Source organism: Centrocercus urophasianus, unplaced genomic scaffold, assembly GCF_019232065.1.
Source record: "Centrocercus urophasianus isolate 14NV4802_14NV808 unplaced genomic scaffold, USGS_Curo_1.0 seq_16, whole genome shotgun sequence".
In the NCBI taxonomy this organism is placed as follows: domain Eukaryota; kingdom Metazoa; phylum Chordata; class Aves; order Galliformes; family Phasianidae; genus Centrocercus; species Centrocercus urophasianus.
The window spans coordinates 12,825,512-12,841,171 of NW_024884711.1; the positions used below are offsets into that span (position 1 = coordinate 12,825,512).

The following is a 15,660-nucleotide window of genomic DNA, read 5'->3' on the forward strand; positions in this document are numbered from 1 at the left end:
GAAAAGCACCTCTTCACAGCACTATCTAAAAATCAAACCCTATATCTGAGAGCACTGCCCAAACACTTCTTGAACTATCTAGCAGCTTGGGGCTGGGACCACTGCCCTGGGGAGCCAGTTCCAGTGCCTGACCACCCTCTGGTAAGAAACCTTTTCCTGATATCCAGTGTAACTTTCCCCTGATGCAGCTTCATGCTATTCCCTTGGTCACTAGAGAGAAGAGATAAGCATACTAAATGCACAACCCTCAAATTCTTTCTTTCTTTTTGTCACCATAGGCCAAATAGTTCTACTGGAAGGAAAATGATTGGTCCACAAAGAAGTATTTTATCAAATGCTTTACAAGTGATCAGATTAGACTATCCTTGGAAGAATAAAGTTAGTCTTGTGATTTCTATTTCTTTAAATGTCTAGGAACGTATTTAAACACAACTGGAAATGTCTTAATTATTTTGCTTATGAATTGTTATTATATTGAAAACTATGATTCACTAACATTAACTTCAAAAATGAACGACCTGGAATTTAAGAAAACTTAAGAAATTTAAGAAAGATTTGTCCATTAAAGCATTAAAATCGTAATATATCTTAATGAATCAATTTAGTTATTAAACACAGCTCAAAATATCAGTACTTTTTTAAGACTTAAATTGCAGAAGTATGGCGCTGAGGCTTGAAATAAAAATTCCTTAAAGAAAAATGTACACTCTAAAGCATCAAAGAAAATGAGAGAAAACTTGATACTAAATGAATTGCTTCTAAACAGCGCTCCTACATGGCTTCTGACCATCTAAACAGATGACAATATTCAGTGTTTCATTTCAGCTTTTACCTCCTTTTGTTTTTTAATGATGACCGAAAATTCTGTGTAGGGAATCCTTGGATTTAATTCACATCCCATTAACGTGGCACCCTCATAATCCTTGATGTAGCCAACATATTTTGCTTTTGGTACTTTAATATCTTTGGAAAAACCCTGAAAAAGAAATAAATTGAACTTGTCATTACACAATTTTCTTTTTATGTATTTTTAAATGAAAGAGCTGTGATAATTTAGAACCAAATTGTAATTTTACATATATGTGAAAATATATACTGATATGCTGCAGTGTTCATATAGTTAAAAAAAAGTAAAGTGAAAAAGAAACACAATAGAATCAGTGTAAGACTCTCATTTGGGCTCTATTTCGTTATTACATTTCAGTGGTTTATATAAAACCTTGGTAAAAAAACAGGAAGCCAACCAGGACTTCTGCCTCACCATTTACAGTCAAAGCCTTCAGTCTTACCTGGATACTGAGCAACTTCAAATTTGGGAAAGATATTTCAGAGGCAAAAAGGAGTCTGTCTGCATAGGTCTTATAGTAGAATCACAAGCTTACAATTAATTCATTCTTGATGTGTAAAGAACAAATTCAGTGTTGTATGTTTAATCATAGAATAAGTGGGAGTGGAAGGGACTTGTGGAGGTCATCAGAACAGGTTCTTCAGTGCTCTGTACAGTCTTGAAAACTGCCAAGGGCAGAGAAGTTCTACAAACCCTTTGGGCAACATTTTCCATTTCACCTCCCTTACAATATAAAAGGTAAAAATAAAACTCCTTATGTCTAGTTGCAGTTTCACACTATGCATATCTAACTACTCTGTTTATTCAGTTCGATCACTTCTAGAAGTAAACTTCTTGCATCAAGTAATTTCTTAGTGTGACTTACTTGTTTTTTGAAGTAGCCGATAGCATATTCATCTGCATATGTGAGAAAGTTGAGAATGTTGTGTTTGATGTGGTACTCCTTCAAATGGTTCATTAGGTGAGTTCCATAACCCTGTGTGAAATGTGGGAGAACAAAGACAGTTTGAAGCCTTTGGGGACTACAAATATTAGACACTGTAAACCAACAGTTATTATAAACTTGTTTACAAAATGCAGTGCTTCCTCTATATCCTGTTTTAAAAATTTTGTCATAAATGACTTAGTGAGGTGTACTCCAGACCTAATAGTTTTCAGCCTTGTAGGAATATCTTTGTGACCTAGCAAGAAACACAATATTGCAGCTTCTGATGCCTGATTCACTTTTAATCTAGGAGAGCCCCAAACCTATTCTCCCTCTAGGGGTAGAAATGGAATTACAGAATCATAGAATGGCCTGGGTTGAAAAGGACCTCAAAGATCACCCAGTTTCAACCCCTCTGCTGTATGCAGGGTCACCAACCACCAGACCAGGCTGCCCAGAGCCTCATCCAGCCTGGCCTTGAATGCCTCCAGGGATGGGGCATCCACAACCTCCTTGGGCAACCTGTTCCAGTGCATCACCACCTTCTGGGTGAAAAACTTCCTCACCTAAACCTCCCCTGTCTCAGTTTAAAACCATTCCCCCTTGTCCTATCACTATCCACCTTTGTAAACAGCCGTTCTTCCTCCTGTTTATGTGCTCCCTTCAAGTACAGAAAGGCCACAATGAAGTCTCCTCAGAGCCTTCTCTTCTCCAAGCTAAACAAGCTCAGTTCCCTCAATCTTTCTTCATAGTAAAGTGTGCCTCAAAAGGGTACATTGTCTTGAAAGGTGTAATTCAACATGCAAAAAATTTTTTTCTTTTAAGCTACCATCTGCTAATAGAAGCAAAATTACTTATATTGTAATAATAAGGCATCCTGTCTTTGTCACATCACTTAAAATTTGCAAGACAAAGGGATTGCCTCACCAACTCCTAGAGAAAACCATTCTGGCCTCTCTTTTACTGAGTTCTGTATATCTACAGCAGAAACAGCCTCTTCCTTCATCTTTCATTCTTTCATGTTTGACCATGGAGCATTAAAGGGAATAGTGAAATAGCTATTACCACAATAAGTAGTATAAAAATAAATAGCTATGCCTTCTGACTGCACACAGAAATAATTTTCATTTTCATTCAACCCCAAAGTAAACAAAAGTTTCCATTTATTCACACTTTCAAGTGAGCTATAGGTTTCCCCTTCTGCTGTGAGAAAAAAAAAAAAAAAAATGCAAAAGACAGGAAATTCCATAATAATGTGTTGTTCCTCCATATGTTCAAATTATAACGTCTTAAAGAATAACGAAATTTTCACAAATGTACACAGAATGTTTTCAAATACTTTTCTTGAAAGCAGGGGAAAAATTATTTACGTAACTAGGACATGTACATTAGAAAATACGTACTTATGACTCAAAAATTTAATAGCCTTGAACATGAAAACAGCAGACAAAAGCAAGTTGGGTAATTGCTGAAATTCAAAACAAAACACAGTGATACACTAGTAGTGAAAAGGTAGTGACATACATTCTTGAAAAATGTACCACTCCGAGCACAAAATTAGTGCATTTATCTTTCCTTTCCTGATATTTTTCAAAGCATCTGTTATTCAGACCTCATATTCAAAATGAAGACATTGTGTATGAAAAAATAAATACTTCTGAATTTGAGGAAGCTCTTAGAGCAGAATAGTCATTTGTTAAAGCAGCAGATATTGTGCACAGCATTAATTACAAAGTAGTTTTACAACTGATGGCATGTTAAGTGGGATAGCATTTCTTAGAAGAGCTGAAAATAATGAAGAGACTTTCTGATTGCAAATTTCATAACTCTGCAGAGGACAGGAAGTCTCAAAAATTTTCAAGAAAATCGTTTTAATTAAGTGCATAAGCCACCCAAGCTTTTCACTTCCTTTCTCATCAACAGGGTGCAAGAAACAGGGTGTGAGACATTTTACTTACAACTCGAAACATTGCAATTCATTCCAATAATCCCAAAGCAGCAAATCTCTAACACAAATTGTCATCTTTTTGTCTCCAAGAAATTCCAGAAATTATGACGACAATTAGTTCAAATATTTTTAGTTGACTTATTATTTTTATAACCTTCCCAGCATTTATTTCTTCTCACAAATGCTTGCCAAAGTCCAACAATACTACAGAGAAACAAAGTCACGTACAATTCAATTTAAAATAATTTCATAATACAGCATCAGTCTATCTCAAAACCAAATTAATTTTTAAAGATCACACACAAAACAGTATCCATATTTCTTACTCTAGCCTCAAACTGAATTAAAATGTGTTTATTTTTCCCAAGAGTTTGCAGTGATATCCCTGCGTGAACATTTGTTTTTTCTCACTTATCTGCTGCTAGGGGTTATCTTACTTACAAAGGAATGTGAGAAGGCCAAAATTAAGAAACAATCAACTCAACTCCACAAACATTGAGGCACCCAAAGGGTAACAGAAGAAACTGTGCTTCATGTGTGCATTTGCAACCTAGGTAGGCACTGTGAGGAATCAGATTTTTGCTCCATTATATTTGGAAAGGTTAACCCTTGAGAATCACAACAAATATTTGGCAGCTTAACTCCTGTAGCGCATTTGAATGCCTGAGTTTAATTAAAACACTTTTTATGAATTATTTAAGCACAGAATAAACATACCTACAGCATGCTCTGTTACTGTTCATATAAAACACTTTGAGTACTTTTTTTATATACTACTGTGACCACAGAAATGTTAACCTTCTAAATTCAAAGAGTATCATAAATTCAAATATAATTCAAGTACTAAAACTTGCCACAGGCTTCCACACAGTTTCTGCTTGTTCATCTGCTAGAAACTCTAAATCAATCCATATCTCAGCTTTTACAATTTCAACTGAAAAACATATAGCTACAGCACCATCTAAAGGCTGAATCCTGAACCAAATACTCTCAGATTTACCTGTAATCCTGGCGAAGGGGAGCAGAATCTCCTGTATATTTATAATGCTTTACATTCTCTCAACATTACAGCTCAACACTGAGAACATTTTGTAAACCGGACTCAAAAATAAGTATTCAAAGTAGTGTATGCTTATTTTGAGTTGTAAAACTATACCTAATTTATTCGATATACCTAATTTTCATTGATGATGTGTAACATCATAAAGTGATTGAACATAAATTACAAACACATGCAAGCCATGCTTATTTCAGCCAACTGTGAGGTGTAATGCCACACTGAGAGGCAGTTGCCGAAGAAAAGGGTGAATAATCCAAGAATGGAAGAAAAATTACCATTATTTTTGTGTTGAGGAAAGTGTGGGGTTTTTTTGTTGTTTTTTTTTTTTTTTAGAAAATGGTCCTACTATTATTCTGATGATTTTAAATCTGCACAATTATTTAGGTTTTCTATAGTATATTCAGAATTACTGTATCTTTCAAATTCAATTTTTGTTTGGTAGCCCAATATATTGAATGTGACTACAAAATTAGGAGTATATGTGTGGTAAACTGAACTCATATGCATTCAATAAACTCTAGTGGAGAGTTAATTTTACCTTGACTTGCTCATTGGAAGTCACAGCACAGAAAACGATCTCTGTAAATCCTTGGGAAGGGAACATTCGGAAGCAGATACCGCCAATAACGCGACCATCTTTTATTAATGCAAGAGTCTTGTGTTTCCTGAGTAGACAAAAATAACATTCATTTTAATTCACATACATAGTACATAATGTGCCATTACTTCCCTTTTTTCAGAAACTTGATTCACTTCTTTACATGGTTCCACTGCAATTGTATATGCTTCTGTTAAGATACCTGTTTGTATCACTGAAGAGTTTGTCTTAACATCATGCTTTGAATTTACCATAAAATTCATCATTATGCAGCATGTCCTAGCCTTGCCAAGTACTCCTACATACTAGAGTACTCCTATTAATAAGAGTTATATTGCTTTTGTTGACTATATTACTGACAGTTGTGCCATTGCATAGTTCTCAGTATGGTCTTAGCCTGCCTAAATTAGAAATTAATGGAGTTACAGGACAGCAATCCTAACAATCCTAAGGGATGCCTGTTTTCTTGCATGTACTCTGAATAGCTATGCCATCAGTTTTCAACGCAGGTGATCAAGCAATAAATGACACTTCATATTTCTAATGCAATTCCTAGTGGAATGGAGACCAGAATAAATATCCAGTTAAAATATTCAGTTGCACTTACACTGAATGCCAGGAAAGATAAAGCAAGGCACAATTTGAACTCTCACATCAAGGACCAAGAATTTTAGCACCATCCTCAAGGTCTGGAAAGATTTGCACTGTGTTCTCTAGCTTATTCAGTACATAATATAATATAAATTGTATAAACAATACTGTAAATTCAGAGAAGATATCTCTGGTGTGAAGGAAAGATGCTGCCAAAAATGAGCCACTTCCAAAAAAGGTCAGTCTGAAAAGTACTTGCATTATAAACATCACTGTCGAAGTAGAATTTATATATTGTACATATTCTTCTTTTTTGTCTTTATTTTGGTACTTTTTATTTGTAGAATGACAGCAGTGTGTAGTAGCTTGTGTTTTTAATTTTGTTTCTTCATGTTTGAGTTGTTACAAAAAGATTTACTAAGGATGACCACTGTGGAAATAAGAACAAAATAGATCACGATTACATTAACAGCTGGAAAGACTTGGGAAGAGAACAGTTAGACTTCACTGTCTCCTACTGGATGAGGTTTGTGTCTACCCACTACTCAGTGTAGGTCTCCAACTAGTGTCTCTGGACATCATGGCAGATATTGGGTTTCTCAGCTGTCCAAGCTACTCGTTTTCCTTCCGTTGGGTCAACTGTTCAAAAAAGGCACCAGGGGGAGCAATATTCTTGCCGTAGCAATATCTATATCTCTTTCTCAAGCACGTCTGCTCTCCAGCTATATCCACACTGAAGAGCACTTTAACAACCAGCAATTCTTATCAACCTACTAGAAGAGTCTTTCCCAATAAAGAAGGGCCTAGAGAAATGCGGGAGGAGGCCATGGCCCAAGACCACTGCTTCAAGATTTACTTATATGTTTGGTTATTGTGGAACCTAAACTTCTTCAACCAGTAGCCTTTGCTTGAGATCACAGTACTGCTAAGACTCTTGAATTCAGAAAAGTTCTCAGTGCTACCTCCTAATCAAGCAGCATTTATCCTCACGTAGAAGAAGCAAAAGATTCCAGAGCGGTGATGGTCCTCATAAGAACCTTGTTGATCTCTTCTGAAGAGAGCAGGATAAAGTCCCAGGGCTGGTCTCCTATGCTTGGAGACTGAAGTTCTTCCCACCTTTACCAGCACTGGGCTGCCAGAGCTTCAGAGACTGCACAGAGCATGCAGCAGCAGAGCTGGTTGGCACTGAGAGTAGTGCAGAGGGAAGTGCTAGCAAGGTTAACAGCAGAGGAAATCATTCCACAAATGTTTTCATAACTGCTGCAGCAATAATATCAGACACAAAGACAGTGGCTGATATCACTGGTGTTGGAGGTAGGCTCTACCACTAACCAGGCTGGGCAGCTGTCTAGATCAGCTCAAGCAGAGCTCCTTTTGTGGTCTCTACTGACATGTAGCAAAGAGCCTACAAGCACACTACACTGTGAAGAGCTGCAGTCAGCATAGTAGGCTCCTAGATCCTCACTGGACTGTGAATTGGATTGTTCACAGAAATTTGGGGAAAACACATTGGTTGGAAGTAGACTCTGTAACAAGTGCAACAGTGAAAAAATAGACACTTCTGAGGAAAAGGTAAAGAAACTGTCAGGGCTACAAATAGCCTTAATTTATTGATCAAAAAGAAGATTGATACCTAACATCCTTGAAACTGTAAAGGGTTGAAATCAACAGCAAGAGAGTGTTGTAAACAGAAGAAAAATGTCCATGTAGTTCAACAGCTAAGCAGAAGATAAAAATCAGAATGGAGAGAGCGTAAATGTCCATGAACCTAAGAAAAACCTTTTTTTCCTGCTTAAACACAATTCATCAGTTCACTAGGGTGGATGTAGGACAACATGCAACCTGTGGATGCTGCTACAGCCAGTATATCTCTTTACAAGTGCCTATGGTGTAGATTTGTACCTAAAGCAAGACAGGAAATGTGCACGGATAAAGAGAAAATCTATGTACTGATGTGAGGAGTGATTCTAAGCATTCTCCCCATGTTGACTTAAATGTTGTTCTTCATAAATTCCACAAGTTCTTCTCACTGAAAAGCCTTCAATCTCTGCTGCCATTTGGTTTACAAACTCCAAAAACACAGGATGGAGCAGTCTGCAAGTCAGTATGGGCCCAGAGACCACTAACAAACACCATAATTATTTTCTGATTTTTGGTTCTAACGTTCATAAGAATAACATATGTAGGAGCTTCATTAATTCAGCATTCATTTATTCAGCCACAAAAAAAGTATTTAGTTGCCAGTAGGACTGGCCAAGATTCACAGTGCCTGGAAAAGGTGGTAAAAAGGGTAGCAGGGGCAGAGTTCCCCTCTACAGTATTTGGGCTGGCCCATTCTAAAATCATTGCCTACAACAAGCATCATGCTCTCTCCATTTCACTCATGAAATTCCTCTGCAGCTGTACTCACGGATCAAAAACCAAACGTGTGATGTACTCCTTTGGCATTCGAGGGAGCTGATGGGAGAACACGTTCTGCAAACCAACCAGCCACATCATGATCTTCTTGTTTGGCTTCTGGTTCAGGGAGTTCCCAACCACGTGGAATTCAATCACCCCCCTGCGCTCCTCCAGTCTTGCTGCCTCATCCCGAGCTGAATGTGCCGAGAGGAAGTTGGTCTGTATGAAAGAGGAACACAATCACATTGTATGTATTTCACATCCTCTGATGCAACAACCTTAAGAAACAAATAAACCCTGTTCTTTTCCTAAGCCATCTGTTATACAAAAATTGAGCTGTCGATGATTACTCTTTATTTTGTTTTAAGCAGAAATGACAACATCAAATAAGCAGATACAAAATCTATGCTACAATACACAAAGGCATATTCAAGCTTCTTCTCAAGATTATGTATCAACAGTGATTTCTATATCTCAGCATGTTCCAAAACATGACAGGGGACAGCATTCATCCTGTTGAAGTTCACGTCACCATGTCTTCACATTTTCTTTAGCTTGGGCAGAAATAGTAATGAATTTGCCTAAACATATTGCAAACCAGAGACTTTAATGGCTTTGGAGGCATAGGTTTATCTTTTCATTTTAGCAGCGCTTTCCACTACCTACATCACTATCATAAAAGAAAAAAGAAAAAAGAAAAAAGGAATTTCTTAATTCCTACTGTTTTTGTCGTTATATATCTAGCAACTGCATATGCATATTTGCACAGAGATGAAATTCATACAGTCAATTCAACTTTTTCCAAGATCCTTTTACAATGCCAAAAGATTCCTGCATGTACATACTGTTTACTTTCTTAAAAGAAATTTGGCTGCTGAGTTTCCAGTCACTGCCAGGCCCAACATCCAGACTGTAAATACGCAAAGCCATCAGTCACAGTGTATATCTTGAGCAAGAAATGTAGGTGGTTCCAAACCTTCAGCACTCTCTAGCTAAATCTTGGCAAACAAGAGCTGCTTGCAAAACATAGCCTGGCAAAGAGAACAGAAGGAGGAAAAGCCAGCCAAAAAAAAAAGTGTGCAATTCTGCAATTCTGTTTGTTTTTCTCTTCCAGGAGAAAAAAAGAGCAACTGTGGAAGAAGGAGCAACTAAGTGTTTAGATCAGCTCTTCTGCACTAGACAGAAGATTTAAATCTGGGTCTTTCATCCTTGTGCAGGACTTGAACATATTTTGCCTTGTCTGACATGCTGTATATATGATTAACAACAGAATGTGTACTCTGGAATTATCCTGCTAAAAAAAGTATATTACAAAATAACCTCAAAACAACTTCTTCACTATTATAGTTTCAAATCTCTTTGCAAACAGCACACAAAGCCTTAAGAAAATTTAGATTATTCTTCATTTTAATGATGCATTTCACCAATAGTGTTTGCTTACCTAAAATACCCTTTTAAAGACTGTATGTTTCATACAGATAGTATAGCACGTTTTGTGGACTCTTGTCTTACTCAGTTCATATGGAACATTTATTAAAAACTGGCCATTTACAGACAGATCAGGTCTATACGTTCCTCACCTCTGGCCCAAGCATTGCCGCAGGATCTGTAATTGTTGACATCACTTCATTGATCAACTCAATAGGAATATCTCCTATAACCCTTGGTCTTTTTGAGTCCTCCAGAGAATACGGTTCATTATTTTTTCTCTTTTCCCCTACAAAACAAAGCCAGGACAAATTTAAAAAGACCAAACTTTCACAAACAGTTTAATCGCTATACTCATGAAACCAGCTAAGAGGAAGCAGAGCATGATTGTGAATCAGTTTAAATATTCTCACACATAAGCAGAAGGTTAATCACTTTTGTAATTAATCACTTTCTAATAAGAAGCTAGGATTTGAAGGTTTTTTTTATAGATAGAAAAGAAATTTGAATCTTAAATACTAATATACCAAGTATGAACCTACAAAAAGCCTGAACAGCATCAGCTGTTCAAAAATTGTAAGTGAGGTAAACATAGTGGATGAAGAAGCACTGCAATAAGGAATATATTATCAAGGTAAAGACCTCAAGTTATTTCAGACTCTGTTTCTTTAATCATGAATGCTGGGTGTAAGACACTGCCTCAGGGACCTAGAACAGAAGTTAACCTCTGAAAAAAAACCCACAAAGTAACCTGGAAAAGTGCTAACAAAGCTCAGCCTTACAGCACAGGATACTATCCATCCCCAGTCAACATGGAACATGAGGTTAGGTAACATCTACAAGTCTCCATTTCAGCTCTTAGACCTTCACTTCTTTTTTCTCCAAGATAACAAAGGCACTTAGACTTGGGACATGCTGTCCCTCCAAAAGTAATAGGACAACAATGTCTGACATCAGCTGTTCACAAACACTGCAAAATTAAAAGTAGAAGAAATTGGAACAAAATAGCAAGATTAGGTGGCAGTGTATCAGAGAAGTACAGTACTTTCCAACAAATACACATGCCAGTATGATAAATAAAGTAACTATGATTTACCCAATCCATTTAAATTGAATGATTAAAAAAAAATTACATTAAGAATCCCTTTCTCAAAGTTCTTAAACTGAAGCCAAATTGTCAGTGAAGTTATGTTGGTACAAAGTACACAGTATGAAATATTCCTTAGTTGATGTAATTATATCACAAATTTATCTTGCACAGTCACAAAAATGCTATCAAAACTGACTTCTTGCTCACTAATATGCATTGCTGCACACACAATATTAAAAATTTTTGCCCTTTCGTGAGACTGCTGTATTTTAATAAAGTATTATTCTTCCACTGCCACCTCAAGAGTAAATACAATATACAAGATATTGATAATACTTTGAACCTAACACATGTGTAACATGCACAGTCTAAGAGGAAAAAAAAGAGCATTATTTTAACGTTGGTCAGATGTAAAGAGTTAATGTAAAAAATAAGTGGTGGATCCTGAGAAAGTTCCCTCCCTTCTGTCTTGGAAAGCCACAGTAATGATTATTATTCCCAAGAATCTTTGTCCCTTTGACTATCACCTTGTCTTTCTCTTCTTACAACTCAGGCCTTAGATCATACTGACGCACATTACAAAGACCAGTTAACACTTCTCCTCTGCTTCCCTTCCTTCCTCTATCAACATTTCCTTTTGCTTTTACTATTTGCTACTCCTGTATTCTATCCCACCTCATTTCTCAGCTATGTTTTTGTTAAGTAGTCCTGTACTCTAGCACTTCTGCTATATTCTTCAGCTTGTATGTGAAGTATGGGGAATTATACGTATGTTTTATTCCTATAATGTCAGGGTGAATATACCTCTCCTTGCTCTGTTCCTCTACAAAATCATAATGAAATTACTCACTTCTCTGTTTACCTCAACACAATCTGTGGTGAAATTCTGTGCTGCTGACCTGGAGGGTAAGTGCTCAATATATATTTTTGGGTAACATACTATTTCATTTTGTGATTTATTGGAATTAAGTATCCATTATAGATTTTTTTCACTCTTATTGTATACCAAACAAGTGCAGTCTGACATGTCATACATATTTGACTTAGAAAATCAATATGAAGGTTCCAAATCAAAACGCACTGTGTTAATTATTAACCATACTACTAACTGTATACCAACACGTGATATAGCAACAGCAACTAATTAAACAAATTCATGAAGGAAGCTTTTACCAAAGACAGGAATTTCATTCCATAATTACCTTTTTCTTATAGTTTTCTTTTCTTTTTTTTTTTTTTTTTTTCCTAAAGATCTGAGACTGCTTCTTGTCAGAGCCAGGATAGAGAGTTTTGACTGTGAATAGCACTTGTCGGTGAGCTACATTTTTGCTTGCTTGTTTGTTTTCACTTTGTTTTGTGAAACAGGAAAATCCACAATAACGCTGAGACCACCAGATAGTTCAGGGCCCAATATTTTACCTATATTGTACAGACTGTCTTGCCACAAATACAGTACTCTAAGTACATGAATATTAAGTTGTTCACTCCCCTTTTTAGACTTTCAAGCAGCATAATTGTTTGATTAGCAATAGAATTTTATTATTAACCTTAATTCATTGTGGAAATTGTTTATTCGTATTATTTATTTCCTAGTTTTTAAAGTCATTCATATGTGAATTAACTTTCCTCCTTATTTCTTATTGTAATTTGTCACAAGCTTTCTGGAAATCTGGGTACATTAGATCATTCAAAATTCTTTTCAAATGTTCACCATTGTCCACCAATGGACATTCATGTGTTTTACAAAATAAATGCCAAGTTTCCACATATCACGTTACACATATATTAATTCATTCAATTTTTAATCAGTTTATTATTTTCTCTTCTAACCATCTGAAATGGGAATCACAGTTTAAAAGTTTTCTGAATTTTCTTAGAATCCCTTTAAAAGCCAGTTTTGTACCCATGATGTTTCAATTCTATAGTGCTGAAAGCAAACTGAATGATAGCCCAGCTGCACAGCTTCATTAGCTTGTCAATTCCATATTTCTTTTCACACACTGAGAAAATATCATTTTTTCTTGTGACTATTTACTACACATTTTACCACTTTTAAGGTCATCTCTCAACTAGTTTTTCAAAAAGAAGGCTGCAGTTCAGGAGATTCCCTAAGTTCCTCTGCAGACAACATTAACAATTCACTTCTTCAGCTTCCTTGAGGACTTATTTCATATAAGCTTGTGATCACTTCTTTGACTTACAAACTCCTTTGATAGACTCATGATTGAGGTATTTGAAAAATGTTTATGAGGAGAACTTACTCATTCAACATCTTTTTATTTTTCCCAAAATACCTTATTATAATCTGACCTCATTCCGGTATTATGTTTAACCTTGTGTGCGTTTGTTCTTTACTTTATTGCTCGTAAGTATGCAATTTCAGTACCTCAAAAGTTTGAAAAAAATAAAAAATAAAAAGCAATGGCCCCTTCTACTCTGCCTTTTCTATTTAAACAAAACCTTTTTTTCATCAGTTATGGTACTTCACTACAAGTGAAGTGTTTTTCAATGTCTGTCATATACAGAACTTTTACCATATAATTATATGGTAAAATAAAATAGAATTTAAACAAACTGATGGATTCTTTTTTCAAAGACAGTTGCCATATCTTCCAGTTAAATATTACCATAGAGGAGAAAAGCTATGCATGTCTGCATGTGTCTTTTAGTAAAACCACCTCACTGCAACGTGAAAGCCATGATCATCGTATACTATAACTACTGTTAACATTAACAGAAGCAAGAAGGTGAGTCTCCATCTTTGTTACCTAAGTTTGGGTCAAGGACTGAGGAAACTTTGCAAGCAGGACTCATATTTCCACTGTTGGGTTGCTCCAGAGATGACGGGCTTGCACAATATGAAACAGATCTTGCAACAGGAGGAGGATTGATAACTGCAATGGTATGAAAAGCACACAAATAAAAATCAGGATACAAAATCCATTACAGTGCTGATCAAACAACTGTCATGACCATGGATTCAGCTTCACTACAACTCACCTAGAAAGTAACATTATCAATATCAACAGAGCAATTGGTGGGCAAGCAGAGATACTAGAGCTTTACCTCAACATATTTTTCCTAAACTTAGTGAGGAACTGTACTACTTCTGGATGACAGCATTAGTTACACCTCACTGCAAAAATCTGGCCTTATTATTCTGCAGTGCTGAGCACATATTAAGAAAATTAGCTTTCTTCACATGTCTGCCAAGGTTACTGGCATTCAGCCTGAAGAAAAGACTTTTTGCAGGGGCTCATTGAAAAGTAAAAATTCATCATTCAACTTCATCTGTCCACTTTAACAGCATTTAAAGGCTGGTTGGACAAATCAAACTCAAGGAAGGGAGAACTTGTTACACCAGTTAAGAGGTTGAAAGTACTCTTTCAGAAAGTTACAGTCAAACCTCTCTCTAAATTTAAAAACAAACAAAACCAAACAAGGAAGAAAAAAAAACCACCGCATGTAAAATCATCCAGCTTTCATTTGTTTCAGGATTTTTGGCAGGAAGGCCAAAATGGGAGGGAGGAGGGGAAATGAGGTGCCAGCTCTCAATCTGGACACCTGCAGTCTTTCTCTCTGCATTCCTTTATCCTGGTGTCATCACCAGCAACAGCTCTTTGGTGCCATTTCCATGCCAAGAATCCAGTGCTTAAGAGCTGCAAATTAAAATGAAGCACTTCAGAAATGTACATGAAAGAATAAATTCTGAGAGCAAGATGATTTTAGAGTTGTAATAAATTTGTGCCTAAAGCATAATTTACCAGTTTGTGAACTCAGAAATTAGGAATTTCTAAGAAAAAAAATGTATTTCTCTCACAATGGAATTTTCTCTACTAATCTCAGAAACTAATTATCAGATGAAGTCCTGACATAGCAGTTCAATCAACTGATAATCAGCAATTGTTGCAAAATACTGAATTAAATGACTCTAGTCTTCACTTCCTAAAATAATCAAGTGAACCTATAAACTGCAAAAGCAGATTTTAAATGCTGTTGAGCAGAATAGAGAGGTAGAGCAAAAGAAAACTATCATCATTGTATTCCTGCAATTTCAAGGGTGACTTACAGACCTCTGAGTTACCTAGGAGAGAAGTGAATAAATCTGGAGAAAGAAAGGAAACAAAGTAAGGAAAAGCTATGCAAATGCCAAAAAATCAAGTGCATGTTTGCATCCAAAGCAGAGGGTAAAATGCTGCCAGGTAGCCAGTGAACTGGCATGGGTCACTAAACCCTGCTTACCTGTCTGGATTCCCAGCTGGCCAGTTCGAGAAGTAGACACCATGAAATCCTGATCCCAAATAGGAGAATTTGGGCTGTACACTTCTTCTTCCAGCATTGACAGAAACCTAGGCACAAAAACAGATGAAATATTAACTTAAAAGAAGAATTCAATACAGGATTTTTTTTAGAATAAAGACTTTCTAAGTAAAAAAATAATAGCTCTGTAAAAAAACACTGTTGGTCAATCTTCTTCAAATAAACTAATGTGCACACTATCACAAAATGGAGTAGACAGTAAGTATCTTAATTCAGTAGAGAGATGATGCCTACAACAATTTGTCTGATTGTAAGCAATATGTGCCTAACTTGATGGAAAAAAAAAACAAAAACAAAAACAACAACAAACCAATGGGTAGAATCTAGACCAAAACTAAGCACTAATAAGAAAGCTGAATGTAGGCAGATTATAGGTAGCGATGGTATATAATGATGACAAAATATGTCTACCTACATAAGCCAGTGTTTTGTAGATATATTTGCCTCCTGCAT

The 15,660-nt window shown here is 36.2% G+C and overlaps 1 protein-coding gene across 1 annotated transcript in view; it reads right to left on the minus strand.

The window, feature by feature from the left end:
* Positions 1 to 15,660, minus strand: part of KAT2B (lysine acetyltransferase 2B) — a 41,673-nt gene that overhangs the window by 5,756 nt on the left and 20,257 nt on the right. Inside the window, exons 8-14 of the mRNA XM_042816845.1 lie at positions 15,130 to 15,236; positions 13,656 to 13,781; positions 9,950 to 10,086; positions 8,380 to 8,588; positions 5,319 to 5,445; positions 1,713 to 1,823; positions 833 to 976 (exon numbers count right to left, since the gene is read on the minus strand). Coding sequence (XP_042672779.1) covers positions 833 to 976; positions 1,713 to 1,823; positions 5,319 to 5,445; positions 8,380 to 8,588; positions 9,950 to 10,086; positions 13,656 to 13,781; positions 15,130 to 15,236 — 961 coding nt within the window. The remainder of the gene's footprint in view (positions 1 to 832; positions 977 to 1,712; positions 1,824 to 5,318; positions 5,446 to 8,379; positions 8,589 to 9,949; positions 10,087 to 13,655; positions 13,782 to 15,129; positions 15,237 to 15,660) is intronic.